The sequence below is a fragment of the Gobius niger genome (assembly GCF_951799975.1).
Source record: "Gobius niger genome assembly, chromosome: 7".
Classification (NCBI taxonomy): Eukaryota; Metazoa; Chordata; class Actinopteri; order Gobiiformes; family Gobiidae; genus Gobius; species Gobius niger.
In genome coordinates this window covers 24,530,694-24,558,176 of record NC_136858.1, presented here as the reverse complement: position 1 = coordinate 24,558,176, position 27,483 = coordinate 24,530,694, and the positions used below count along the sequence as shown (strand labels likewise).

Here is a 27,483-nt window from a genome sequence, read left to right as displayed (position 1 = left end):
TCCAAAAAAACGCTTGCCTTTGCCACATTTGTTTTATCCAATCCAACATAAAAAAAAATCCACATACATCATTGTAATATATTAATAATACTAATTAATACAAAATTAATTGTAAACAATTGTTCATTACATTGGTAGTCTACGGTATGGTACATTTAAAATGTCTTACCCTCTATTAACTGTTATGAGTGATACAAAGAACTAGCTCATTCAAAATCAGCTTCTCAGTTGTGGCTACTGTTGCTTCAGACAGGACAAATCCTTTGTTAGTTCATAAATGTTCAAATCAAGGAACATTTTCTTCAAAACTGCCAGTTCTTAGGTTTGAAGCTCTACTTTATAGCTGAATCCATCCAGACTCCAAAGCTACCATCATTCACCCACCAGCTGTCCAAAAAAGATTCCCTTTGACGCATTATGTGACGTTGATGTTGATGAACCAATTGGCTGAGTTCTTTTAACATTTTCAGTAGCAGCAGCACATTTCCCATCTCTGCCTTGTCCGGTGTCCAATATTCTGCTTTGATTTACTTAATTCTTTTTGCTCTGTGTGGCGCTTGAGTTACAGTGTTATAAACACCATAAACCTAAAGGTTGCACTGTGTTGCATGTGGTTTACAATGTCACAGTGACAGGTATATGTATTCAGCAGATCAGCCTTGCCCTGTCATGGTAAGCTTTAGTGTTCCTACAAATGCTTGAGGTTTTCTGGAAGAAAGCATAAATTTTCATTGTTATAAATTTATGTGTCGGCCTTCTTCCTTTTATTTTTAATGTAGTGGAATGTTTGTCTGAGCGCAGACCTGGAGATCATTCCTTGAATGGATTAACTCCCTAAAATTGAATCCGTAAACAAGAAACGTATCGTTTTAGCTGCACATTCTTGGTCTGTGTGAGGTAGGCCACGCTCTCCCTTTGTTGACCTCAGAGGTTAGAAATGGTGTTTATACTTGACTATGAGAATAGGCACACCCTTGCATCATGTCAGGATGACTTTTAGGTTTGATCACTCACAGTGCATTACTTCACGACTTCATCAAATAAGCCCTTTCTGACTGATTGTACACTGGTTAAATACCTGGTTAAATAATAAAGGCGTAAAGGCGTAAACTTTTGTCTTATGGATATTGAGAACTGACTTTAACCAGAAAAATAGGTCAACAAAGGTCACCCCAAGATCTCTTCTGGACCCAAATGGCAAAACGGCATTGTCCCTGAACCACTGCTACTTCAAGTCGTTAATCACTGAAGTCCTGCGTTCAGCACCATATGATTTCCAATGACTTGTACTGGAAAGGCAAACAAGAAGCCAGACTGATATATACTCAAGTAATGAGTGTGTGTACTGAAAATTTCCACTGGAGATCATAAAGCATCACATGTCACACCACTATTAATCTCAAAGTCATATACTAACAATCCTCACTTAAGAAACCAATTGTGTTCTTTTAATTAATGTGGAAGTCAAAATACACATTAAAAACAATTTCAGTTTTATTTTATTTATTTCATAAAACACAGACTGGAAGATTTATATTATTGAATGTTATGCTATATTTATTGAAAACGGTTTGTGCATGAGTGTGTTACGGTCTGCCTATGAATGAAGAGCATCCTCATTTATCCAAGCTTGTTGAGCCTGACTTGAACTCTGTGGCAAACTCATGACACTTTAGGCTGGATCTATTACACTAACATACTGTATATATTTCATGTCATATATCTTCATTGAAAGGATTACTTCAATATTTAAGTTTGCGGCCCATATGCCTCTAATTTGTGCTCATCCATTTACGTTTTGGGCTACCGTTTGCCTCTCTGTGATAGAGCATATGTTTTATCTATCTTACAAATTGAAAAGTATCCCAATAAAATTCATTCTTCATATCATGCTCGGACAGTTGTGGTTTTGTTAATGCTTTCTTTGGGCAGCTCCTGTTATACAATGGCAGACACTGATTAGTAGCAGATGGTGCTATCCAGGGTACAAGGAATAAACATTTGAGTTTGCAACACTGAGATAAATCAACACGATAACTTCAGGGAGGCAGAGGAAATATGGGAAAAACAGAAACGCTTATAACCATAGGTGCCAGATCACAGGCCGAGATTGAGACTGCTTATAAACCCTTTCAAACGCTGACTTCCCTGAGAACGTTGCACGTGGTGGAGGAAGATTGAAGAGATGGCAAAAAGACAACTTCATTTCTTCATTTTTGACTAAAGAGGCTTACCAAATTGGAACTCCAAACTACCTGTAAATGTGTTTTTCTGGTTCCTCTAAATTAAAGTCTGACCTAAAAAGGTAAAAGGTCTTTCTCCAGGGAGCACTCTCTCAAAGAGCATCTGTGAGATGTGATGATAGTTTGGCGTGTCTTAGATAAACCTTCGTGTCTTTGCGCTAACCCACAAGCCATACGCCAGCCACGCACCCCTGCTATTAGCAAATACCTTTTTTTATGACCGAATTAGGGGACAATTTGATGTTTTCCTCTCTAATCATGTTAAACTAAGCTGGTGGATTAGGTTATGGGCCAACAACAGGCATGTGCAACTTATTAACTTTACTACGGGGATGAGGGTGTCTTACATAAAATGTGTTTTGGTTTTTTTTTTTAGTTCTTACGGATTGACTTTTGCCATAAAATGATTAAGCAGAGTGGCTTTGAAGATCATGCAGTGATGAGTGCTGATATGCTCAGGTCTTTGTCGTAGCAGAACTTGGAAACAAAATCAAAGCGTGGAATAAAAGGCCACTATATATCATCTGACATAGTTTTAGGTCAAAGCTCATTTTCAGCCCATCCTGTTGCCAACTAACCGTGGCTATCACCCGCCGAGATAACTTTAGATTTAAAAAAAAAAAAAAAAAAAGCTCAAGTGATTGCGTTTCTTTGTTTCATATCGAGCCAAGATTTCATATCCTCAAATGAACCGGGGAAAATGTCTCGAAATCTAATATGTGAGATGCGCAGACGGTTGGAGAGACCCAGGCAGCGTGCGTTTCCTTCACCACAGCAGCATCAGTCTAATTTAGGCTGAGTGCTCGCAGCTAAAGAGTACAGACAGAAGCGGGGTGCCAGCTGTAAAACCTGCTCTCAATAATGAGCAGGAAACTCTCAGTGGAACATTTGGGATTCTTCAGTCTATTATTCCTGCTAACTGCTCTATACCTTTATGTGCTAAGTGGAGGAGGTCATTTTGCCGCTGTACAACTCACTATAATGTGGCGTTAATGCATAGCCCCAGGGGTATGTTTATAGCAGGATATTGTTTCTTCCTTTACAATAATTTTCCTCTTTCTTTATCAGTTTTCTCACTATACTTTAGACTTTTTGATGCAACCCTCATATGTGAACCAAGTTGGGATCCATCAAAACTTTTTTTCTTTTTGAATAGGACAACTATATTGCTTTTGCTTCAAATTCTCCCCGCGAACAGTACATTCTGGTCCTTTTTGGTTTAGTTTTTTGTTATTATTATCTTTTTTTTTTCTTTTTTATTTTTATTTGATGAGACTCTGCTGTGTGAAATAGGGTCAAGAGTGGAGACATAAGGGCATGTTCTTTATGTTCCGCTATGAGTCAGACGAATGAGCGCCAAGCCTTGTGATTCTATATGCACATCTTACAAAATATAGATAGATTACTGTGCTTTGATATACACTTTACTTTTCAAGCGCCATGACAATATAATAAGCTAAATATGACAAGTAAGTGAAGTATCAAATGAGAATTAACTTGAATTTCTCCATTTGATCATGCTTTTATATTGAGCAGAGTTGTAGCTCCACAGAAGCAGCACCTTGTGTGCCCAGGGACCCAAGGCCAGGCTCCTCCTCCAGTCTGCAGCTCAGGAGACCTCACTCTGCACCAAAGACTGGATCCTTCAGGTCTCTCTCATCCAGCCATCTCTCTCTCTCTCTCTCCTTGCCCTAGACTTCTCCTGCGCTCAAAAACTACAAACTCCTCGACACTGGGCTGTAGTCAGTTGGAAGAATATATCTTGCTCAGCTGCTAATAGCCAAGCAGTTTGTTGAGGGGAAGTTGTGACTTGTATCTATTAAAGTGCTCGCAGAGAATTTATGATAACTCTTGTCCCGTGGATTAACTCCAAATTCCTGCATTAAATATATCTTTGTTTTATTTCACCTTGTGCACCTGGGCCTGTATTTTAGACTGTTTTTATGATCATTTAATATGTTCCTAACTCCATTTCAGATTTGGAAAAAGACTCACCCCGGCTTCACTTACATCATTATGAAAAGCAGTGTTGCATAAACTTGGCAATGTTTTGTCTTTCTATAAACAAAGGCAATTAATGTGTTCCTCACAGCCCTCAGCCCCACTGGCGGGAGGCGGGATGAGAAATAAACAAGTCTTCAGACATTATCTTTTCCAGCTCCTCTCCCCAAGTATAAGATCACACAGGACATTTTTACCAGAATTCCCCCACACATAAATTTAGAGATATTTAGAGTTCCCGAACATAGGAAGTACTTCTTGATATAACCACTACCCATATAACAAGAGCAACCTTTCCCTGTTTTGTTTTACTTTGTTTTCTCTCCTTTGGCTAGCCCTGCGCTGATCTAATCTGGGGTACATAATAATTTAGATGTTATTAAGTCCTGGTGTTGTACTTTATCAGTCCTCGCAATTTCTGTAAACATATTACCAAAATTGATTGCAGCATTTTCTGGGTAAGTAAGTTCGTATTATGGCGAAACACAAGGTTGCAGACCCCTGGCCGACTTTCTGAGGTTTAGATGAACTAAAGTGGTCTGTGTTATTTGATTGTGCTTAATTTATGACATTTATAATTTATTAGAACAAGTTCAACTGTGAATAGCTCACTCTGCGGCTGTATCCGCGCTCGGCCAGTCTGACAACTATTTTAACATCATCTTGACACCTTGAGGCCGACCAGATGCTATTGTGTGTAATATAAGTGCATAATTGAATGGTGTGACAGTCAGAGGTTGCCGGTGCTACACTCCGTTCACTTTATGGCATAATAAATCAGAGTCTGGGGAAGTTGTGGACATTGTGTCTTGGTGCATAGTTAGATTTTCTTTCCAGGACAGAAGGACAGCTACCCACTGTGAAGCCTTTTAATGATTAATGGGGTGTGTGATCGCACCCAATGTTCCACAGCTTCTCTGCTTTCGAGGTGATGTATCAGTGGCCTCATAAAGAAAATATTTGCTAGAAAACTCTGTTGAAAAGTGTTGCAGTAAATTAATTCGTAACAAGTAATATCTTTGAGGTTCACACAACTCTATAGCAATGTTAAGGGTGGCAACAGAACCTCAAATGTTTTCACAATGTCACTTAACTTTCATTTATGCTTCACCTAATGCTGATCTGGTGGCACAATGATGATCTCCTTTGTTGCCACACTTTTTGTCTTTCTGTCTGGTACTGTTCTTCTGTGCTTACATTCCCAATTTGTATTGCATTGAGATTATAGGCAAAAAGAAAAAAAACTTTCCACTTCAGTTAATTGCGTTGACTTGTAACTTCCTGTTGCAGAAACAGTAAGCCGGACAAATGAAAGAGTGAGGTGTAAGATAAATGTGAGTGTAATTGTAGTTTGCCAAATGTAAATAAACTGGATCAGTGCACATGTGTTTGAATGAAATGAGACTGAAACAAATGGAGACAGTGGCAAGTGATGTGCGGTGACAGAGAAGCACTAATATTTTGACAGTGAAAATAACCTTTAACCAAAAAAATGAAATGCTTTGAACCGTTTAATCTCAGTCTTGAGAATCACTGTACTATTAAAAATACATAAAGTATGCATTTACTGTACCCTTAGAAACAGAAAATCCGAGATCAAAATTGTCTATTTTTAAAGATTCTATAAAGCCTTTATTATTAACACTTGATGTAAGAATGGGGGCCTTGGATTTTCTATTTCAGTTGCTATTCCCAAAACAGCAAAGAGCACCTTCCTTACAAAACAACTACTTGACATTAACTCCCTGAACACTTTGTATTTTGGAGGTTTTGAGATCTACTCTATAATGAGAACTGGAAATTGTCCTGTCCGCGACTCGTTGCTTGTCAGGAAAGGGAAATACATTTATCCTTCAATGTGAAAACTGTTATTTTTGTTTTAATGATTAAAAATGTAATGTTCTGATCCAATGAAATGTTACACAATGTCCCTACTTGTTTACATAAGGGGGCCATATTCTCCATGGTTTCTGAAATCTTCTTAATTTGTACAATATCATGCGATGGCTAGTCATCCCATCTGGTTTTTTTTTTTGCAAGGTTATTTTACAATGCCAGCCTTTCTAGCCAAATTAGTTTCATTGGAATTACTCAGAATTTGGCACGGTCACCGACCACAAAATGACTAGCCTATTTAAATAACAGCTTTAAATCTTAAACAAATTTTCTCCCAAGAACCTTTACTTTCATCTATATTTCTTGTGTGAATGTGAAATGTGCATGTTGATGTATGGCTGAGGGCAGTTTGCATTGCTCAGGTGCTAGATTTCCTTTTTGGACTTTGCTGTTGAGTCACACTGAACCAATTTCTTGCTGAAAAACACATAAACCTCGGGGTGAAGTCACGGCTTGGAGACCAGGGCTGGAAACTAAGTTGTTTGTCAAGCTTAACTGACATCCATCACTTTTAGATCTTAATAGTAGAGTCTGCAAGCTCTGTTTCAAGGACTGTCTGAACTAAATGATCTGAATAGTTTTATGAAATATTTTTGGATTGGAGATATTTGTACGTGCAAACACTGGCCTCTTGTCCCTGCCTAAAGTACAAATCCTCACACTAACAACCCTGATGCAAATGTGTTCAGATCCAAGTCCTTCCTGTGACTATTAAGGATTGTATAAAATTCAGGACAGGAAACCAGACGGTTGTCAGTTTGAATCCCATCAAAGCACATTCAGTTTTTACTTTCACACATCATCCAGTAATGCCGCCGTAACTGCTGAACTGGTTGCATTAAGATTGTGAGGAAACTAGAAGTTTTCAAGTGTTTTAATCCCAATAGTAGTAGAGGTTTCATTCAATTTTATTTTATTTGATCAGAAGAGCCGATGAGATTCAGAATATCCTTTCAGGCAGTCCTGGCTTGATGATAGAAGTGATATAGAAGCAGCAGTTTACATGACAAAAATCTATATATCTAACCTATGGTACTTCAGTTTCTCAACTTTTAATTCTAAGTTTTAATTGTGGAGTAGTTTCAGCTACAGTCTTCAGCATGAGGCACTTATGTACAGACAGCAATCCGTATAATTGTTTTTTAATCATTGTTAATATGCAAATACTGTCATTTTTTGGTACACAATTAATGTTTTTCAGTCCATACATAATTTGCACTGACACATCTGCTCCGCCCTCCCTCTTTTCTTCTATGGAAAGCACATTTTCATTAGACGCAGTCCAAGATGGTTCTGATTGGTAAACAATGGGCTGCCCACATCCAGCTCCACGGGGCTCCCTGAGTGAGATGTTGTATCAGCTATTCTCCCTCTGACGCAGACACAGAGAAAAGCTGATGGTCTCCAGACACAAGACGGTGCTTGCCAGTGCGATGGAGGCATCCAAAGTATCTATTGTCCTAGATGTCATTTTCATGTTCTTTTTCCACATTGCAGACATAGCTGAGAATCTACTGTTTGACTTATTGTTGTTGTTGCTAGATCATCTTTACGTCATTCCGTCTCCATATGAAGGTTAAGATTAGGGGAAATGTGGGCCGTAGAATTGAACTCAAGTGTCTGCAGGTTCTTCTAAATAAATGAGTAAAGTGTGGAACTGGTAAATTGTCTCTACTCATATCACAGCACTTTTACACCCACATTAGGCACTCAGAGGAATGCAAGTGATGTCACAAAGGCGTGTCAAATGTACGTTGTTGTTTTAACGCTCGATTCAGAACTTTAAAGGTTCTTTTTTAGAATGAATAAGTGCGTACTCACGATAGTTGAGTCGACGTCCAACACTATAGGCCCGATCACTCCAACTGTCACTGTATATACTTCTGATGCTGCTGCAACAAATAACAGTAATTACTAGATTTCAGACAAGTATTGTAAATATAATACTTGCAAGAACTAAATTGCTGTTACTACCAGACCAGCCTATTTAAGGGTTTCAGTCAGATATGATATTTTCCTATCAAACACCATTTTCCTGAGGACTTTTGAACTTTCAATAAAACAATAATGTTAACCTCTTAACCCTCACCATGACCAAGTACATTTTCTCCAGTTCAGCTTTACCCAAATCTAAAAGCGCACAGCCTATAGGCCAGTGTAAGGCCCCGTTTAAAAGCTAAGACCTAAAAAACTGATCTAGAAGGATCTTTTTCCTCGCATTGTTGCGTTTTTGTCACATTTTTTGCCAAATTTTTGTTGTGTTTTTGTCACTTTTTCATCATTTTTGTCATTTTTACGTCAATTTTTTCATCACTTTTTCTGTCACATTTTTGTCGCTTTTTTGTTAGGTTTTTGTAACTTTTTATACTCGTTTTTGTCGGAAGCTTTTAGATTTGGTTAAAGTCGAACTGCAGAAAATGTGCTCGGTTCACGTGGGGGGTAAGAGGTTAATTGCTATGACAATGGGTTTGCTTTTTCATCACTTGTTGAGATCCTTATATCATGTCAAATGAATCTATCCCACCATTCCTACATAGGCTACCTCCTTGCCACTCAGATCCCAAACCATTTTGAATTTGAATTTTAAAAAAAATGCAAAAAACAATGTTCTGTCATCATAAATCACATGTCAAATCAGTTCCCTAAAACCCTTTATTACCCTATTATGTAACACTACCCACCTCTACTCAACTAGAAACAGATTACCATTAGCTTGTGGTCTTTGTTCACCACTGTAAATGCCTCTCCATGGTTAAACCCACATTCCCTCGTCGTCTGCCCCAGTAAAAGTCAATCTACTCCAGACGCAGCGGTGGCGAGGGGATGGTGGTTCTCGGGTGGAGGGAGACGCAGACAGCGGGCATCAGATCTGTGTGGAATGGTATCCGCCCATTACCTCGTATAGGCTATGGTCTACCTGCCGCATCCAGATGATAGTCTCTCTCGTCTCCGCGCGCTTTCCACCATAGGAAGGCAATTATGTAATGCCGTCTCTTCGCAAAAACCACTGCCCCCAACTCAAGCTTGATTGACAGGCGCGGCGCTGCCTCTGCGCTATAAAAACGCAGGGAGGCAAGGACTTCACTCGCGGTTGCGCCTCAAACTCTCCAGCCTGTAAACCCAAGTGGACGTACTTTTACGCACGAGAGTTAAAAGGATTTAGCGGCTCTCATTCAAGTGGCCAATACAAATGATCAACACGTGCATTTGACTGCTTTTCTCCTCTTTGTCTACCAGTGGATAATTTATAGGATTTTTTTTATTATTTTTTTTCAACGCAGGATAGGTTAAGTTTTAAGGTAAGTCCAAAAAAAAAGTCCATCTTCTTTTAGGGCTAGTTTGTTTTAGTAAGTTTGTTTTGTATTAGCCTCTTGTTGTCAAAGTGTGTCCAAAAAGTGCTAGCATCCCATATATCAACTTTCTTTTGTGCTCCAGGAAATATGATACCCAGGATTTTCTGCTTGCTGCTTTTATCAATAAATCTCCTCTACGCTTTAACTACGGGTAAGTGATCGTATTAGTTTTTATATATATGCCTATATATATATAGGGATTTGTGCTTAAATTAATATCTTAAAATGGGGCAATTCATATCTTTGAAGTTTATTTGAGCACTAATTTGTGATGAAAAAGGTGGTTTCCTATACCAGTATTGATTTAACTGTAAATTATTTTAAGTTAACATGCGCATCATCATTTTAATCGTGGCGATCTTTTCCTGTGGTGTCTCTTTGAAATAGGTCATATAGCCTATTTCAGCAGCTCTGAAACTTTTCACTCCAAGTGCCCCCTATATTAAAAACTCTGTCACTGAGAGTATGCCACCTAAATCCTGTGTATATTTAAGAACTATGACTGATGAAAAGCATATATAAAATTGTGTCACTCAAACTGTGGTACCTGTTCCATAGTTTGAGAAACACAGGCTTATTTCAAATGATACATGTGCATCACTTCTAAATGCCTGTATTTATTTTGTCTACTGTAAAGATGGGGAGCAGGAGGATGAGACGTTATTTGACTTATTTGAGATCAGCAGCATCTCACGCAAGACACTGGGGGCCAAACAGTTCCGGGGCCAAAACTCAGACGCCCCGGCTTACCGCTTCCTCCGCTTCGACCACCTGCCCCCCGTTAGCCCGCCGATACTCAAGCAAATCCTGCAGCAAATCCAAATCAACGAGGGCTTCATATTTGTGGCCAGCATTCGGCAGGACCGCGGCTCACGGGGCACTCTGATCGGCTTAGAGAGCCCCAACGGCAGGAGGCAGTTCGAGATCGTATCCAACGGACGGGCCAACACTCTGGACCTGGTGTACTGGGTGGATGGCTCCCAAAATGTGGTTTCCTTTGAGGACGTGGACTTGTCGGACTCACAGTGGAAGAACATCACGCTTCAGGTTCATGGGGAAAATGCGAACCTGTTTGTGGGCTGTAACCTCATAGACAGTTTCATCCTGGACGAACCTTTCTATGAACATCTTAGGGCAGAGGGGAGCCGTATGTATGTGGCCAAAGGGTCCATTCGAGAGAACCACTTCAGGGTAAGGAGAAAGCAACTGGTGTTCCTATGAAAGACTTAGTTCATTTGTGTGAGCTTTAGTGGCGCTTGACTTTTATTGGGTCTTTGACTTTTGAGGGTTTTTCCTTTGGGTAAATGTACACAATCTCTGACATCTCTATGAAGTTTTAATTGTATAGTAAAAGGATGATTTGTTATTTAAAAAATTACGCCAAGAATTTAGACCTATTTGGAGGGAATGTCTAAATTGCCCAATGGTATTCGGCTCCTTATTATCAGAGGACCTCAGGATTCAACCTATAGCAGTAGTACTAGTAATAGTGGTGGTACTAGCTGCAATAACAAAGTAAGAATTACTTTATACTTTTTACAGGGTCTTCTACAAAATGTGCATTTCATCTTTGACACACCAGTGGAGGACGTGCTTCTAACCAGAGACTGTGAAATCACAAAGCAAGGTACAGATGTTAATTTCAGCCTTTTTCCATCTATTTTTTTATGGATCACATCAGGACATTTTGGTCTTGACACTTTGAAGTTCCTATTACAAAAAAAAAAAACATCTCACGTGCAAGTCTCGAAAGTTGGAAAATGTGTGAGCCATTCAGCATTAATCTGATCAGATGTGTTGATCAACTCCATGTGTCATTTTTCCTGAAAGTTTTCTTTTTTTCTTTTTTGTTAAGTGGGTCAATAAGCATACATATTTGATATTTCTACAAACTATTACCTCATGTTTACGGAAACTGCAGTGTGAACAGTACGGCTTGAATTTGAACTCTGTGCGTGGTGAACAAAAGGAGCTGCAGATGCATCCATTTATTTCAGTTGGCAGTGGACACAGCATAATGCCCTGGGAATGAAAATAGAAAATAGTAAGTTGATGCTGCTAAGAGTAGGGAGCTTCCACGTCCAGCAGTACACACCAACAGTGAGGTCATGAATTGGCTTAAAGGGCTGCTTTTCTCAGCTGAGATGGAGAAATACTACTCGTGAAAACTCTACGGGATTCACACAAGGGAGAGAGGAGGAGAGGGAAAAAAGCTCTATCGATGCGCACATTTGAGTCAACAGAAGTGTTACCAAATATGTGCACTAGTGTAATAGTTTATAGCTACAAGAATAGTAGAATGAGTTTTATTTCTTGAACAAAAGTCATCTTAACCTGAGACACGTCCCCTTGTTGCCTTTGAGGTTTTGCAGTGGTAGCACATTGTACGCCAGGAGTCAGTCATAAACCCGCGAAAGCCACACTCATAAAAGCTGTCATGTTAGACATTAATGAGCAGCATTGAACCCACTCAAGCTGTTGCTCTTTTTCTTAAGTCCTTGCTTTATCTAAAAGGGGTAGTAATGTGTAAACTCTTTTGCAGACACGCAAGCACACGCGTACAAGCACTCCCAGCATGACACCCCACTGGGATTTGAATGAATCCAGCAGATCGAAGTAAAAGAAAACATAGCAGAGGCATCAGTGGGACGCCATCGGACAATGTAGACAACTATTTGATTTAGAGTCCCCAGCCTGCTATTAATCTTCACCAATTTACACAGCTAAATGCAACGCGGTCGCAAAAATGTGCCCTGATTTGGATGAATGACAGAAATTCCTCAGTGCTATGATCTGTGTGTTTACTTTCGGGATCATGTATCTTGCCAAATCAATGGTCCCATAAAGACATTGTGAGGGAAAGTCTGTAGGTTTAAACTGAGTGAATGAAGAAAGGCACATGTCACACTGTGAGTGGGCTATGTTCTTGTTCATGTTTCAACCATGTCACAGATGTCAAGCACATTAAAGACTTACATGGTGCACTGTGGCTGTTGTGCAAAGTTTCAGTTTGATCTCCTGGATACTGAGTTTGTGAGGTCATCTCAGTCCATTACTTTTGTATTGGAAAAAGTTCAGTCTGATTTTAAAGGTCACTAAAGATTTACTGCGGCAGCGTGTTGTTCTCATCACCGAAACGGACACCCAGGTGTTTGTTTTAAGTTCAGCTGTGCCACAGCAAAAAAATAAGATAAATTCTTAAAACCAAACACTGCTGACTAAACATCTGTTTTGAGGAATGCAGAAAACGGAGCGATCACCACAATGATGTTCTAGTTGGTAGAAGAAAACAGGAAATTACTGATACAAACTCTTGCATTTCAGTCATACAGAAATGTTTTCCATCAGTCTGTAAACCTCATTTATTTTAATGTCTTCTGTTGTTTCGTTTACAGATGATGCTAACATTGTGAGTGAGAGCACAGAGATTGTGGATGTGAGTCCCTCCATAACCACCAACATTATTGGTCAAAAGACAGATGACTTTGGCGCAGAGATGTGTGAGCGCTCCTGTGAGGAGCTAAGCACCATGTTCCAGGAGCTCCAAGGCCTCCGTGTGGTGGTCAGCAATCTCATCGACGGTCTGCAGAAAGTGGTGAGTGCTGTCAGTTGCTCTTCTGAAACATATGAAAAGAGTTACACAGAAAAGCACACTCTTTGTGTGGACCGTGCAGTTTCATGAAAGCAAATAATAAAGTCCTCTATGCTAAGACCAGCAGCTCAAGAGTGTGAATGAGGTAACTGGATTACCTACTCTGGACTGTGTAGATGCTTGACTCGGGTAGCTGTAAGGCTGACACCCTTTATGACACGTTACGTGGATAGAGGAAGTGTTCCCCTGGCAGCGTCAGAGTCCGGTTGAATGTTTGGTTATGTTTTACCAGCCATGTGTTTAAGCTGGGATCCTCCTGCAGCAGATTCTGGGCTTGAACCTTGGGAGAAAAACGGTTTGGTTGAGTAGGGTCCCTGAGGCTCTTCCAGCCCGAGTGGTGTCTCTGATCTCAGCACAACTGCTTTGGCTTTTTACTAAAAACTCACACACACCCACACATATACACGCACACACGGGGGCTTATGGCAGTAGCTTATCAACTGACAATATTGTAGATTCAGCCAACTATTCCTAACCCTCCAATTGGAGGTTTCAGTGTCAGTTTTCACTTTGTTTCTAAACATTTTTTATAAAGCCCCATAAAGACACACAAAGAACTACAAAGTGATACCGTGTTATGGTCTTTAATTTGCAGCAGCTTTCACTGGGATTGTTGTTCATTTAAGTAATTGGTGTGTAAATCTTAAAGTCTTATAGAGGGCCATTTCTTTCTACTTCATTAAACTCGGCTTTGATCATACTTTCCACATAAGAAGTGATTAAAGTAATGCCTTTAATGATAGTTTTATTGAGGTATTTGCACATAAACTAAGTGAAGCAACGAAAGAAACTAGGTGGAAAAACTAGAGCTGAATCATAACTGTAATGAAGCACAAACAGCCAATGAAATATTTTTTTATTTAAGGTTGAGTGTATGGTAAATCCTTGTTGTATACTATAAAAGAATCAGGTCAGTGTGTCTGCCAGCAGGTGCCCATTGCATTACTATGTATCTTTACCTTGAGCGTGTCCTAATCATTTGTGGCTGACCTCTCAATGTTTCAGACGGAGGAGAACACAGTCATGAAGGAGGCTCTGGGGAGGATCAAGAACACTAAGGAGAAAAACATGTGTTGGCAGGATGGGCGGCTGTTTGACGATAAGGAAGAATGGGTGGTGGACAGTTGTACCAAATGCAGCTGCCAGGTAAAGCATCCCGTGCACGGAAAACTGTACGCTCCTGGTGGATCGATTTATTGATATCCTATTTTGAATAACGGCAGGAATCCAAAATCGTCTGTCATCAAATCACTTGTCCTCCTGTGGCCTGTGCAAGCCCCTTATTTATGGAAGGAGAGTGCTGCCCCGTGTGTATCCGTAAGTACAAGCAGAGCGTTTGCATACACTAATTATACAGTAAACTTACATGAAATTGAAGTGTTCATCACCATTTTTCTTTGCCTGCTTAGTCCTGGTTTTCTGTAGTTTTTGTCTGAGCTTTAGGCTTGGTGAAAACATGGTACAGTTACAGTCTTGATCTGTTTTAGTCGTATTATTCGTAGATTCTATTTAGTCTCTGGTTAATGGTCTTATGCCCCATCAGCACGGAGTCAAGCTCTGGACTAAAGCCAAAAATATTTTAGCAATTCCGTGAATCATCCTTACGAATCCGCCATCTTGGGGGTCTGTAAGCAATCATTTTCCAAGCTACGTCCCAGAGTGGAAAGATCTCAAAACGCCGTTTACTCCATTGTTACAGCGTCTCCATTTATATGCTACATTTCCTTTCCACCTTGTTTGGCACTTTTCATCAAAGAACCACTCACCTATTCTCACTGATCCATACACAAACAGTGGAGACACAGTCCAGGCGTGTTAATGCCTTCATACCAAGGACACAACAACGGTATGAAGGGATTGAGCTGCCGGAACTGCTATTGAGCTTTTTATGTTAATTCAAACGGTGTCGTTTTATTTCGCTAATCCATTGTAAAACCCATTGTTAATGTCTAATCATTAAGAGTAAGTTTGGAATGACAGGCATGTTATTTTTTTTAGATTGGCGTCAGTTTGTTTGCTCTTCTATAGCAATATATGGTGTGGAAATGTAGCTTTAATTACTACAGAGAAAGATGGAACTTAAATACATGTGTCATTGTCGTGCCCCGACAGCCTCAGATGGAGACGATGGCTGGTCGCTGTGGTCGGAGTGGACCGAGTGCACCGTGACTTGTGGGACGGGGACTCAACAGAGAGGGAGGTCATGTGACGCCACCAGTAATCCATGTCCCGGAGCCTCAATCCAGACCCGAAAGTGCAGCTTGGGAAAATGTGACAGTCGTGGTAAGAGAACTATCAGCTTGTACGCTAACTGCTTCTGTATCGCATTAACATGCGTCCCAGAAACAATAATTGAAGACAAACATCGTGACACTGGGAACTAGAGCTGATGTATTGGAGATGACAGGTTTGCGTAGCCAAAGCATGAATCTGATAAAACGAGTCCATCTGAGTTTGGCTTCGAGTAAATGTAAGACAGAAATCTGGGTTATAAGGCTTAAATGTTACTCTGAATGAAGGGGTGTTCATGTGGTGATCAATGCCAAGTCGAACTAGAAATGTAAAAATTGCTGGTGATTTCTTATGTGTCAGGAGGATTCTGTTCGCATTTGATGAATACCATGCTGAATTTATTAGATATTTGATACTTGGATTAGCTGAGGATGGTCTATTGTTGTGGGTTATTTGTATTGTTTAAATAACTTCACCATCCCGACCACGGACTACCCACAATGACATCAATTCTGGGCCAGTAATCTCCGGAAAATCCCTGAAATCGAGCCAATGTTTACAAGTACTGATTTCTTCGCCTTTTGGGGGGATAACCCTTGTCTCTTACTATTTGACTGGAATCCACAAAATGTTGCATGGCTGCTCAGATCCTGCCATAATTTCTCTTCCAGTTCGGCAAGATGGAGGCTGGAGCTTGTGGTCACCTTGGTCTTCTTGCTCGGTAACATGTGGAGAGGGACAAATCACCAGGATTCGCCACTGCAATGCCCCTGTGCCACAGCTAGGGGGCAACGATTGTGAGGGCAATGGCCGAGAGACTAAGCGCTGCACTGCCAAACCATGTCCAAGTGAGTGTTTGAGTTCACAAGGAAACTCCAGAAATCCCCAACATTCAACTCAAATACCCAGACGTTCTCGTGCCTCAAGCAACATTCCCATGTGTTTTTCGGCTGACCTCCTTTCTGCGTCGAAGTGTTGACCCAAACTTAAGTGGCTCGCTCTTACTGTGATGAGATAATGTTTCTTTTTGGTACTGAATTAGGTTTGAAAATTAGATTAGCTAAATACTTTATTGATCCCTAAGGAAATCCATGTTCAGGCAGCGTTACAAAAAACGACAAAAGGCACCGCATTTACAGTGTAGGGGTCGGGATCATATGGCAAAGTCTGACAATACTTTGGCAAAACAGATATCAATGTTCACATAGTTACATTAGCTAATACTATATGGAAAAGTCTAACACACAACATCTAACAGTATGCTGATGATGTCACAGCACGGCAAAATCATGACACTCAGTCCAAAACGAGTTCTTTTTGGAACAAAATGATATACTAAGTCGGAAAATGCGTGAAAGTGCAAAGTAAAACCAATTTGTTTTTTAGTTGATGGTGGCTGGGGTCCTTGGTCGCCGTGGGCATCATGTTCAGCGACATGTGGAGGTGGGATCAAAAGTCGAACGCGTGAATGCAACAGCCCTGAGCCTCAGTTTGGCGGGAATAGTTGTATTGGACAAAACCACGACAGTGACAGCTGCAACAAGAAGGATTGTCCAATTAGTGAGTACAGTGATCTGATTGCAAATATCTTTTGAATTTGCAGATGTGTAGTGTCTGTTTGCAGAGCCCAGACATATATAAGGAATTATTATTTCCTGTTGCAGATGGGTGCCTGTCGAACCCGTGCTTTGCCGGAGTAGAGTGTAACAGCTCCCCTGATGGATCCTGGGAGTGCGGGCCGTGTCCTGCTGGTTATCGTGGAAATGGTACCCACTGTGAAGACATAGACGAGGTTAACTTAAGAAACCATTACCTGTAACTGTGTGATTGTTTGTATGTTCGATTGATTTGTTAGTTTATTAATGCATAATATTAGTGCAATTAATTCTTGAAAATTATTGTTGTATTTGTAATGTTGATCATTTGCATGTTTTCCTCCTTGCATTGCAGTGTGCTATGGTGTCAGACGTTTGTTATAAACTGGGTGGGTCTCAGCGCTGTTTTAACACCGACCCTGGTTTCCACTGCCTGCCCTGTCCCACACGCTACAAAGGCACTCAGCCCTTTGGTATGGGTGTCGAGGATGCCAAGAAGAACAAACAGGTATGTTCAACTTTAATAAGGTTATATAACATTGGGGGGTAAAGAAAGCACACTTACATTAACAGCATTGAACAGAATGCATTATTGTATGGCAGATTAAGATTTATGAATGATCGTAACAGCATTGAGATGGATTTATAGACCTTATTCGTGTATTGTGAGAGTTTATACACAGCCATATAGGAGGCAGTAGGTCACCATATGTTCATATTTAATATACGTAAGTGCCTTGATCCAATATCAGCATGGAGTCGCAGTGAACATGTGTTACACATTGGTGTTTTGTTATAAGATCAGAGACAAGATAGATGTAGAGTCTTAGGATTTCATGGACAGTATCATCACACCTGTCGAAGAGGACTATCAAAGCTTTGGGGTCTGTTTTTGAGAAGTCATAAATCTATTACAACAAAAGTCTTTGATATCACTTTAACTACACAATATACTACACACCAGGGCTGCACAGTGTAGTGCCAAATAGTTGTTATTGCTGTAATAATTGATTCAGTGTTTCCAAATTTAGCTCAATTTCAGCCTTGCCTTATTATTACAGATTTTATCATTCTTTCTGTATATTCTTAAAGCTGAACTAAGCTTTTCTAATTACCGGCCCAGAATTGTTGCATTCCCACATTGCCACATCAAAACAGCGTGTTCATTTTGTCCCACAGAAGTAGAAAATCTCCACCCCTCCCCCGTCTCATAGTTCACCCCGAACACATCCCTCACCTGCCCCCGCACCGCGTAAACACAAACACGTGTAGATATCGCAAAATCAGTGGAAATGTTTGCAGAAGCAGCAACAGGTAGCGTGCTAACACAGTCAGAGTTAGCATTATGAAAGACATTTGTGAAAGATTGTGAACTGATAAACATCTGTTAAAGATCTGTTCTGATACAGCTGAAATCCTCATAAAATGTCCATGTCCATTTGTTTGATAATCCAATATCTAAACTTTCTAAGGGTCATTTTTCTACTCAACTACTGTTGTTTACAGAGCACATACTAGCCGTTTTTTCCACTGGCAGACACTACACAGCCCAGTGCCTGGTCAACCCGGTTGGGGCGAGCCGGTCTGACCAGGTATACGTTTTGGCACCGACCTCTGGCGTGTGGAGGGGGGTGAGGGGAGGTGCAGCGCAGGCTTCACTACTGACACCTGACAAAAAGATCCTAGCGAATAGCTTAAGGCAGCTTTTAAACTGTGGGTTTTCCGAAGATAATGTTCCCCTGTGGTCCACCTATGTCACTTGATCACTTCTACGGTTCAGCGTGATTCACCAAACGCACTAATTGATCTGGGACTACACTTGTGTCCCACTGCTTGTGTTAAAGTTCTCCATTTCACTGATCTGATCAAAGGCCCGGTCATGCTGTCACTTCTCTCTATGATCTCATGCAGTGGCAGAGTTCAGTTCATCGTGTGGTAACGAAGGGCAGCTGTGAATACCATTGCTTCAGTAAAAAGGGTCATAATGGGGCTATGAAGCATTAAGGGGGATTTCATAAAATTGACTGTGGCCAAAAGGGACCTGTATTCCGCCATTGCCTAAAATCCCTCTTGTGACCCGTGATGAGGACTGAAGCTTACCCCGATTTGAGTAGCTGAAAGATGATGACTTAACTTAAAAGTCCAGTTGTTTCCTATTTCTTGCAGGTGTGCGAGCCAGAGAATCCCTGCAAAGACAAAACCCATAACTGTCACAGATCTGCTGAATGCATCTACATCAGCCACTTCAGCGACCCCATGTACAAATGTGAGTGTAAGACTGGCTACGCGGGAGATGGCTTTATCTGCGGAGAGGACTCAGACTTGGACGGATGGCCCAATCAGAACCTCGTGTGTGCAGCCAATGCCACATACCACTGCAAGAAGGTACGTCTGGGAGTCGCAAGCTGGTGTTTATTTAAGCAAAAGCTTGTTGTCTGGGACCCGGCATTATCTCTGCTGTTTGCAATTGTTGTGATTGACAGGTGGAATAAACAATCCGAGAAGCACATTGTTCATTTGTATCAAAACAAACACTGCGAGTTGAAAGGCAAGAAGGAGCTGAGGCACTCTGTAATATATGTAGGAACATTTATTGTAGAGTAAACATGGCGGGTTACCAGACAATTAAAAAATGATACAGGATTTGAGAAGGTGTTCAATTCTTTACAAATGTTAAACAGGTGCTCCTGTTTTTAGACAGAAGAAGGAATTGCTGGCCAGAGTGTTGTCATGTTGGTTTAGTTTTCAGGTGTGCAGCAGTATCAAATGTTTGATTAAGTGTTGCTGTCACTCTCCTTTCACTGTAGGACAATTGCCCTACGCTGCCAAACTCTGGACAGGAAGACTTTGACAAAGACGGTCAAGGAGACGCTTGTGACAAAGATGATGATAATGATTCGATTCTGGACGAGAGGGTAAGGTTAATCACATTTACTTTTTATGTTTTTTCTTTAGTTCATTACTTTTGATTATTAAATTTAACTTCTTTCCGGCCACAGGACAACTGCCCTCTCCACTTTAACCCCCGTCAGTTTGACTTTGACAAGGACGATGTTGGCGACAGATGTGATAACTGTCCTTATGAGCACAATCCTGATCAGATAGACACTGACCACAATGGAGAAGGGGACGCCTGTGCAGTGGACATTGATGGAGATGGTAAGATATTATTTATTGTTAATGTTGAAGCGGCAACAGTCCCATCTAATATAATTGATAATGGTGTATTTGGAAAATGTGAATAAAACACTGACGAGGAATAATGTATCCATTTTTGATAGAAATTCTGAATGAAAGCGACAACTGTCCATATGTTTACAACACTGACCAAAAGGACACTGATATGGATGGAGTTGGCGATCAATGTGACAACTGCCCTATGCTTCACAACCCTGACCAGGTACCAGTTTGGACCAACCTACCACCTGATTTCTAAGTAAAGACAACGTGACATGATTTCTATCATTTCTGTTTCAACAGACCGATGTAGACAATGACTTAGTTGGAGACCAGTGTGACAATAACCAGGACATCGATGAAGACGGGCACCAGAATAACCTAGATAACTGCCCGTACGTGCCCAACGCTAACCAGGCAGACCACGACAAGGACGGGAAAGGGGACGCCTGTGACTATGACGATGATAACGATGGTATCCCTGACGAAAAGGACAACTGCCGACTCACTGAAAACCCGGACCAGCTCGACTCTGATGGTGAGATAGATAGATAGATAGATAGATAGATAGATAGATAGATAGATAGATAGATAGATAGATAGATAGATAGATAGATAGATAGATAGATAGATAGATAGATAGATAGATAGATAGATAGATAGATAGATAGATAGATAGATAGATAGATAGATAGATAGATAGATAGATAGATAGATAGATAGATAGATAGATAGATAGCTGTCCACTGTCCTTCTGTAGAACAGGGTCAACGCTGCGATGGGGAGGTCCACCTTCTTCAGCTTATGGAGGAAGTGAAGATGTTGTTGTGCCTTCTTAATGATAGCCATGGTGTTGTCTCTGGTGTCTAACAGACAAACTGACCCTCTCCACCTCACAGTTGTTAATTGTAATCGGATCTTCTGAAGTCGACGATTATCTCCTTTGTTTTGGTGGTGTTGAGGGACAGATTCTGTTTCTGCACCTCCATCTCTCTCATGTGTTCCGGCTCATCATTGTTAGTTATTAAGCCGACAGCTGTGGTGTTATGTGCAAACTTAATGACATGGTTGTTGCTGTGAGTGACAGTATAGTTGTGAGTAAGCAGTGTGAACAATAACGGGCTGAGAACACACCCTTGAGGTGAGCCTGTGCTTGTTTTCGATGTTATGTTGCCAACTCTGTCTCCTCTCCGTCAAAAGGTCCAAAATCCACCTGCACACTCCGGACTCCAGACCCAACATTACCAGCTTCTCCACTAACTGTCAAGGAAGGATTGTATTAGATGCTGAGTTGAAGTCAAGCTGCAGTATCCAGCAGTGTTCCTGTCCTCCAGATGTGACAGAAGGGTGGAAATGGCATCATCTGTAGAGCAGTTCTCTCTTTCTAGATCATCTGAAGTCTGTCTGTGCAGGCTCTCATGCCGTCTTTTGTTAATGCTAATGGTTCATCACACTTGTCGGTCTCAGCATCAGAGCATAACAAAGACTTGCTAATCGAGGTTTACTTTCAACAACTTCCGTTGGTTGGTGTTGGTAGTCTTGTTTCCTCTTCCTAGGCCTGATTCTTACTATAGACCACTCTAGCTTGGGTGTAGTTGTTACATTTTCTAACAACAAGAGCTAAGCGCTTCTGTGAATTGAAGCAAAATATTCTCAACTCAGCCAAACTCAGTCCAGTCGCCAATTTAATACAAAACTACAATAATCAAGGCGACATGTAATGAAAATATGGGCCGCTTTTTCCACTTCATTTGCTTCACATTTAACTGCTTGCATCTGCATAGAGCTGCTAAATATGTTGAAAACATATTTCTTGTTTGACCAGACGGAACAGTTTATCGAACAGCAATATTGGGACAGCGTTTTTTACTGTAAGGTCGATTAGTTCTCGCTTTGCTGCTGCAGCTGTGGGCTACAGTGAGAATGAAGGCAATTTGGAAGGAAGTAGTAATGGGTGACGACACTGTGCATGACTGGTGCCCGCTGTGAAGTGTCTTTTAAGCCTGGACTTAATTAGACCAAATTACCTCAAGAGTTTGTACAACTGTTTGTAATTGGAAGCGAACGGGAAATTAGTATCTCTAGCTGCTTCGCGCTTTTACAACCTGAGTGTTTATTTGTTGTCACCTCACAGTTGTGTAGTTGTACCATAGATGTTAAAAGCAGCAGTAGCTCTTGTAGTAGCCTATAGCAGATTAAGAACTGGTCCAAACTAAAATTAAATTCCAGCTGCTGCATGAGAGTGACACTGCATGGAAAAACATTGAAATTTTAATGGATTAAAAATGTTCCATCCTGAAAGCACTGAGGCCTGAGATATAAAACTATTAATAGCCAATGTAAAACATACATATTTTCTGGGAAACTAAAGAAATTCGTAATCATTTCTAGAACTTTGTAGAGGAGAGGCACACAGTGTTAATAAGCCACTCTTGGTTAACTTTAGGAGATATCGGTGATGAAAATGTGGATATCTCAGGAACCAAAAGGGAGACTTTTGCACTGGGAAGAGCTCAGTCAGAGCTTTAAAATGCCCTCCCACAATTCCAAAAATGTCAGCGGTCATGGCTTTGGCCAATCAAAATCACCAAAAATCGGCATCGGCCTCAGAGAAACCCACATCGATCGACATGTATTAGATATGTTTCTATGATTGAAACCTTTATTTTTATAATTTATGTTTAGGTTATTTGAAAGATTTTTTAAAAATTACATCAACTTAAATGACTTAAAATATCGGCCTATGAATCGGCTATCGGCCATGCCCCTTCATATCGGTATTAGACCCCAAAAATCCATATTGGTTGGGCCCTAGTTAACTTGTCTTGAAATGAATAAGTTGTATCACTCTCACTCTGCCGTGCTGCTTTGTTGTTTGTTGGGTCCTTACAAATATATTTAACATGTCTTTGTTTGTTTTGTGTGCATAGGTGATGGGAGAGGAGATGCATGCAAAGATGACTTTGACAATGACAGCATCCCAGACATTCTGGACGTGTGCCCTGAAAACAGTGCCATTAGTGTCACTGACTTCAGAAAGTTCCAGATGGTTCACCTGGATCCTAAAGGCACCACTCAGATTGACCCCAACTGGGTGGTCCGGCATCAGGGCAAAGAGCTGGTTCAAACTGCCAACTCGGACCCAGGCATCGCGGTCGGTAAGAAAAAAAAAGAGGGGGTGTTACTCAAACTTTTTTGAGTATTTTTTTTCACAGTTTTGGAGCAGTCGTGACATACACATCACATGAAAACAAACATAAGGTGTAATTGCCACCATGAGCTGTTTAATTATTGCTCTGCTCCATAGATTTTTATGGGTTCATTTGTCATCAAGTTAGTTCTTCTTGTAATGCTCATTTAGTAACAAAATGTCAGTCAGATCTTGGTGGGAAAAATGTCCAATACACGTGGTTGTTTATAAAAAAAAAAAAGTACTGACTTGATGTTTTGTAATGGCAGGGTTTGACGAGTTCAACGCGGTGGACTTCAGTGGGACCATGTACGTGAACACAGACAGAGATGATGACTATGCTGGCTTTGTGTTCGGGTACCAGTCCAGCGGGCGGTTTTACGTGGTGATGTGGAAGCAGATCACACAGACGTACTGGGAGGACAAGCCCTCGAAGGCGTTTGGCATCTCAGGCGTTTCACTCAAAGTCGTTAACTCCACCACAGGCACTGGAGAAAACCTCAGGAATGCTCTGTGGCACACAGGCAACACCCCCGGACAGGTGAGACAAGCGCTGGAGCCATACCAAACAAAGATACCTACGTTACGGTTCAGGACTTGTCAGCGAATTACAGGAAACACGAGTGATACGTCTTAGACTAGTATTTTACAGGTAAATGTAGTTTCACTTTTAAGTTATAATTCACTTTATATTGCACATTTCATAATCAAATACTGTTTTCAAAGTGCGATACATAAATAACATATAAAAACATTACTACAAGATATAAAAGCAACTATAAATAACACAAAATAAAAAAATACAGTCACATACATTAAAGTAACCCTAAAATGCATTGAAAACATTGATTTACGTCGAAGCTAAAGTAATAAAATAATAATTAATACATATTCTTAAATGTTCAAATGTAACTCTTCTAGTTCAAATGTAATTTTTCCAGTTCAAATGTAATTTATCCAGTTCAAATGTAACTCTTCCAGTTTAAATGTCATTTTTCCAGTTCAAATGTAACTCTTCCAGGAACAGCAGTTATTAACCAACCGCTGCAATAGAAGATACGCTTCTCATTTCCAAACTATGCTTACGTTTTTTTGCAGGTGCGGACTTTGTGGCACGACCCCAAAAACATTGGCTGGAAGGATTACACAGCTTACAGGTGGCATCTCATCCACCGGCCAAAGACAGGATTCATTAGGTACAAATGTCATACTTGTGGTTCATTATGTTCTAAAATATGCCCTAATAAACAGCATAATAAAGTGAAGTATGTGGTGTTCACAGGGTTGTTGTGTATGAAGGTAAACAGATCATGGCCGACTCAGGGCCGGTTTATGACAAGACTTTTGCTGGAGGACGGTTAGGATTGTTCGTATTCTCCCAAGAACTGGTTTTCTTCTCAGACCTGAAGTATGAGTGCAGAGGTGAGTGGAACGCATTTCATTGAACTGAAACATAAAGATCACATATAACTGTTGATTAGACTTACATGTCATTACCCAGTCCAGCCGAAGTATAACTAGTTTTGATAGAAGAGCAGACTATTGATTATATTTGGTGTATTCTAGTAAAGGGATCGCAAGTCAGTTGAGGCTGGTCTGAGAAAAGTTTGAATGGTATTTGATTGGCAACATGTCAATTATGTCACAACACATCAGTGATTTTCAGTGTAGACTCCAAAAGTAGGAAAAACAAAAAGATTAACATGCACCTGTAGAGTGAACATCACAGACGGTATTCGAGCTTGTCCAAGACCCATCCCCCTCTGTGTCTATTGCTGTGTGGGCAAACCCTTTGAACTGTGCTCGTCTTTCTACTCAGATAAGCCGGAGTTTCCAACAGTGTTCACAAGGTAATAATGACGGTGCTGCTAAATGCTTTGTGGTTTTGGCCGAAGCACGAACAAAGAAGTCACGCTATGTTTTTGCCTGTCAGCTCACCCATTTTACTTTTGCATTGTGAAAGGGCCATCTGAGATTGTCCTTTAGATCATCAGCACGGTGCAAAAAACAACCAATGTTTTTGTAGACACGCTTTTGACACACTCCACGCACATTGGCACTTTGGCACTCTCTGTGTGACTCGTGATGAGCGTCCTGATTTAAGTTTGACGGTAATGGAGGATGTTGTGTTCTCAATCTTTCCACAGATAACTGAAGGAGGGCGGACAGGAAATAGACTGAATTTCAAGACGTGTGAAGTAAAATCAGTGGTCTTTATCAACTTGAATGTTCTGCCTTGATGCAATTCTCATGATGAGTTTATATCTGAAAGACTATTAAAAAAAATATATGCATAATGGATAATGAAATAATGCCAGCACAGCATCACGTTTACCTAATGTTAAGTCCTCACAAGCATTCACTGTGTAACCACTTTAGTATCTTTGTTATCTTTAGTGTCGTCAAATCATAGCTTTGTATAAAATCTTACATTTCCTAAATGTGGTCGTATGAGACTGAATGAGTGAAATGAAGCCATTTCAGCCTAAGACAGAGATGTTTATACTAGGTCTGTATTATAATTCCTTTTTAAATTATTATTGCTCTGCTTGTTTTTGTCTTTTTTTGTTTGCGGTTTTGATACGGTTTGTAAATATTTATTTATTTGTTTACACTGACATATATATAAAGCAATATCACAAGCCACAAAAAAACATATATAATACATTAGCAACGCTTTTTCAACAATAAAGTAACTATTAAAATAGGCAAAGCTTAATTAAATACGAGCTGTGCCCAGTAGTTTTGTATATACAGTAGGTAAAGCACTTTTCACATATATAAATGCTTAATGTGTCTTAAAACTGTTTCAAACGCTACATGTATCCTATAATTGCGCAAACACAGACTACACAAACCTTTTTGGCAAAAGCTCTTGAAATTAGACTCAGGCAATATTGCAGCATTATAACTTCAGCACCAGCGTTTACCAAATGCCTTTTAAAACTGTCCCCTTGAGTTTTCTGCTGCATTTATGACACTTTTAAAACCTTTTCTTTCACGGCCGATCCTCATGTTCAGGTTTATGCTTCTTTATTGTTAACAATTCACACATTTGGGTTCTTCCGGCCTTATGTCGTGTGTTTCTCTGCGCACACGTCCCATGCATCATTATCTGTGATTTACTTTGTGGTTCATGAATCTCTCGTAAAAGAAAGGAAGAGATTGTGTCAGTATAGCCATGTTATGTTTGTTGAGTTTTGCATTGCACAAAAATGTAAATGTTTTTTGAAACTGTATACGAAAAGAAAAGTGTACAATACTTTTATTTCTGAATTATATGTACATCAGAAACATACATGATGAATTGTTATCACTGTGGTTCAGTTTGTACAGCAGCGATGTGCTCTTTCACAATCGAAGTAAGAATACACATGGAAATAAAAGTATTTTATTGTTTGTTGATAGATGTATTGGCTACATCCTTTTGGCCTGTCCTTGCCAAAGTTTCTGCATTAAATCAGCACTCTCTGGTGCAGGAATTTGCATCTTGATTGTTCGGCATCTCCTTTTATCATTAGGACAATCACACGTACAGCAGATGGGCCTTTTTTGACCAACTCAGGTTTATATTGTTGCACATATCTATATCAGACAAAGCAATATTTCATCAGTCTTTGTTTCAGTCTTTAGTCATTGTCCTTAGATCATCTACGTATCTCAATATCTTAACGTCTCATTATTCTAGGCATCTCTATTTACCTGAAAACTCTGAAATATGACTTGAACAATAAGGAGTCTGACTTTTGCATTGTAGCCATTTTCCTTACAACTCTCTGCTCATGAAGGAGTTAAATAAGTGCACTGTGGCCAGGAAAGAAATGCGCTATTAGGGAAAGTGGAAGTCAAAGCCTCTGGTGTAGTTCTGTGGCAGAGATATTTCGGTTGAGGCTTTGGGACTGGACTATATGGGTCTGGCACTTGGGCCTGGTGCTGCGCCCAGAGTGTGGTTCATGGTGGTTCCGTCCTGCCAAGAGATGTCAACGTGCAACACAGCAAATCACCCTTTTCTGCTAAAGCTAAGATTTATCGGGCAGCAAAGGTTTTGAGTTTGACAAGAGGAGGGTTAGCTGAATAAATGACAGTTTAGACACAAAAAGCAAAGATAAATGAATGTAGTGAAACATTGTCTGATAGTCATAAT

The 27,483-nt window shown here is 40.3% G+C and overlaps 1 protein-coding gene across 2 annotated transcripts; it reads left to right on the top strand.

Annotated features, from left to right (window-relative positions):
- The first annotated feature begins 9,219 nt into the window (after positions 1–9,219).
- On the top strand, positions 9,220–26,773 carry thbs2a (thrombospondin 2a). Of its 2 annotated transcripts, XM_079560100.1 has the most exons (23): positions 9,220–9,439; positions 9,576–9,644; positions 10,131–10,684; positions 11,036–11,120; positions 12,889–13,088; positions 14,151–14,291; positions 14,369–14,462; positions 15,258–15,428; positions 16,049–16,225; positions 16,764–16,937; positions 17,042–17,169; positions 17,328–17,480; positions 19,139–19,357; positions 19,780–19,887; positions 19,972–20,131; positions 20,254–20,372; positions 20,453–20,687; positions 23,080–23,307; positions 23,609–23,880; positions 24,438–24,535; positions 24,622–24,761; positions 25,159–25,189; positions 25,487–26,773. In XM_079560100.1, the coding sequence occupies exons 2-23, from the start codon at positions 9,581–9,583 to the stop codon at positions 25,488–25,490; spliced, it is 3,555 nt and encodes a 1,184-aa protein (XP_079416226.1). In that variant the 5' UTR covers positions 9,220–9,439; positions 9,576–9,580; the 3' UTR covers positions 25,491–26,773. The 2 variants fall into 2 exon arrangements, with proteins under 2 accessions (XP_079416226.1, XP_079416227.1); XM_079560101.1 differs by lacking the exon at positions 25,159–25,189 and having other exon boundaries at positions 25,487–26,772.
- The last annotated feature ends 710 nt before the right edge of the window (positions 26,774–27,483 follow it).

Bases quoted from the DNA above. Each gene is read 5' to 3' on its own strand.
- thbs2a (XM_079560100.1), top strand. From the start codon at position 9,581: ATGATACCCAGGATTTTCTGCTTGCTGCTTTTATCAATAAATCTCCTC. The intron at 11,121-12,888 runs GTACAGATGTTA...TTTCGTTTACAG, and splicing joins CTGTGAAATCACAAAGCAAG to ATGATGCTAACATTGTGAGT. The intron at 20,688-23,079 runs GTGAGATAGATA...TTGTGTGCATAG, and splicing joins GGACCAGCTCGACTCTGATG to GTGATGGGAGAGGAGATGCA.